This window comes from Nanorana parkeri, unplaced genomic scaffold (genome assembly GCF_000935625.1).
Source record: "Nanorana parkeri isolate BGI_ZX_2015 unplaced genomic scaffold, ASM93562v1 scaffold4489, whole genome shotgun sequence".
Lineage (NCBI taxonomy): Eukaryota > Metazoa > Chordata > Amphibia > Anura > Dicroglossidae > Nanorana > Nanorana parkeri.
Window position 1 is genome coordinate 13,616 of NW_017310751.1, and position 767 is coordinate 14,382.

Sequence of the window (767 nt, forward strand, 5' to 3'; positions counted from 1 at the left end):
ATCCGGAGGTTGGTCACTGTGAGGGGTCGTGGATCCGGAGGTTGGTCACTGTGAGGGGTCGTGGATCCGGAGGTTGGTCACTGTGAGGGGTCGTGGATCCGGGGGGTGGTCATATTGTGGTGTGTGGTATGACGTGGGCTCTTCCTTTACAGAAACCTCGGAATGTGATTCATCTGACTGTGAGTCGGAGGGGGTGGAGTTTCTTGTGAAGCAGGAGGATGAAGATGTCGGTACTGACCACTCACAGAATGAACTCCCAGAACCTAAAAAAGAGATCACTGATATCGCGGCTACGGCGGAATCACTGCAGCCTAAGGGGTACACGTTGGCCACCACACAGGTACTCCCCCGTTTAGTCAGCTGACCTCTTGTCATGTGACCCTGATGGTGAGGATGGTTTTGATGTGTCCTGTACTCCCTGCCAGGTGAAGACCTCCGTTCCCTTCCTCCTGCGCGGGGACCTGCGGGAATACCAGCACATCGGCCTGGAGTGGCTGGTGACCATGTATGAGAAGAAGCTGAATGGGATATTGGCGGATGAGATGGGGCTGGGCAAAACTATCCAGACCATCTCGCTGCTGGCTCACCTGGCCTGTGATCGAGGTAAATTCCCGGGGGACCCCCTCTAATCCTTCCCGGGGGGTACCCCCTCCCTAAGACTTCCCGGGGGGTACCCCCTCCCTAATCCTTCCCGGGGGGACCCCCTCCCTAATCCTTCCCCGGGGAACCCCCTCCCTAATCCTTCCCGGGGGGGACCCCCTCCCTAA

General features: G+C 58.0%; 1 protein-coding gene across 1 annotated transcript in view; it reads left to right on the forward strand.

Annotated features, from left to right (window-relative positions):
* LOC108803930 (helicase SRCAP-like) overlaps positions 1–629 on the forward strand; it is a 12,501-nt gene extending 11,872 nt beyond the window's left edge. Inside the window, exons 11-12 of the mRNA XM_018575715.1 lie at positions 153–340; positions 426–629. Coding sequence (XP_018431217.1) covers positions 153–340; positions 426–629 — 392 coding nt within the window. The remainder of the gene's footprint in view (positions 1–152; positions 341–425) is intronic.
* Positions 630–767: the final 138 nt, after the last annotated feature.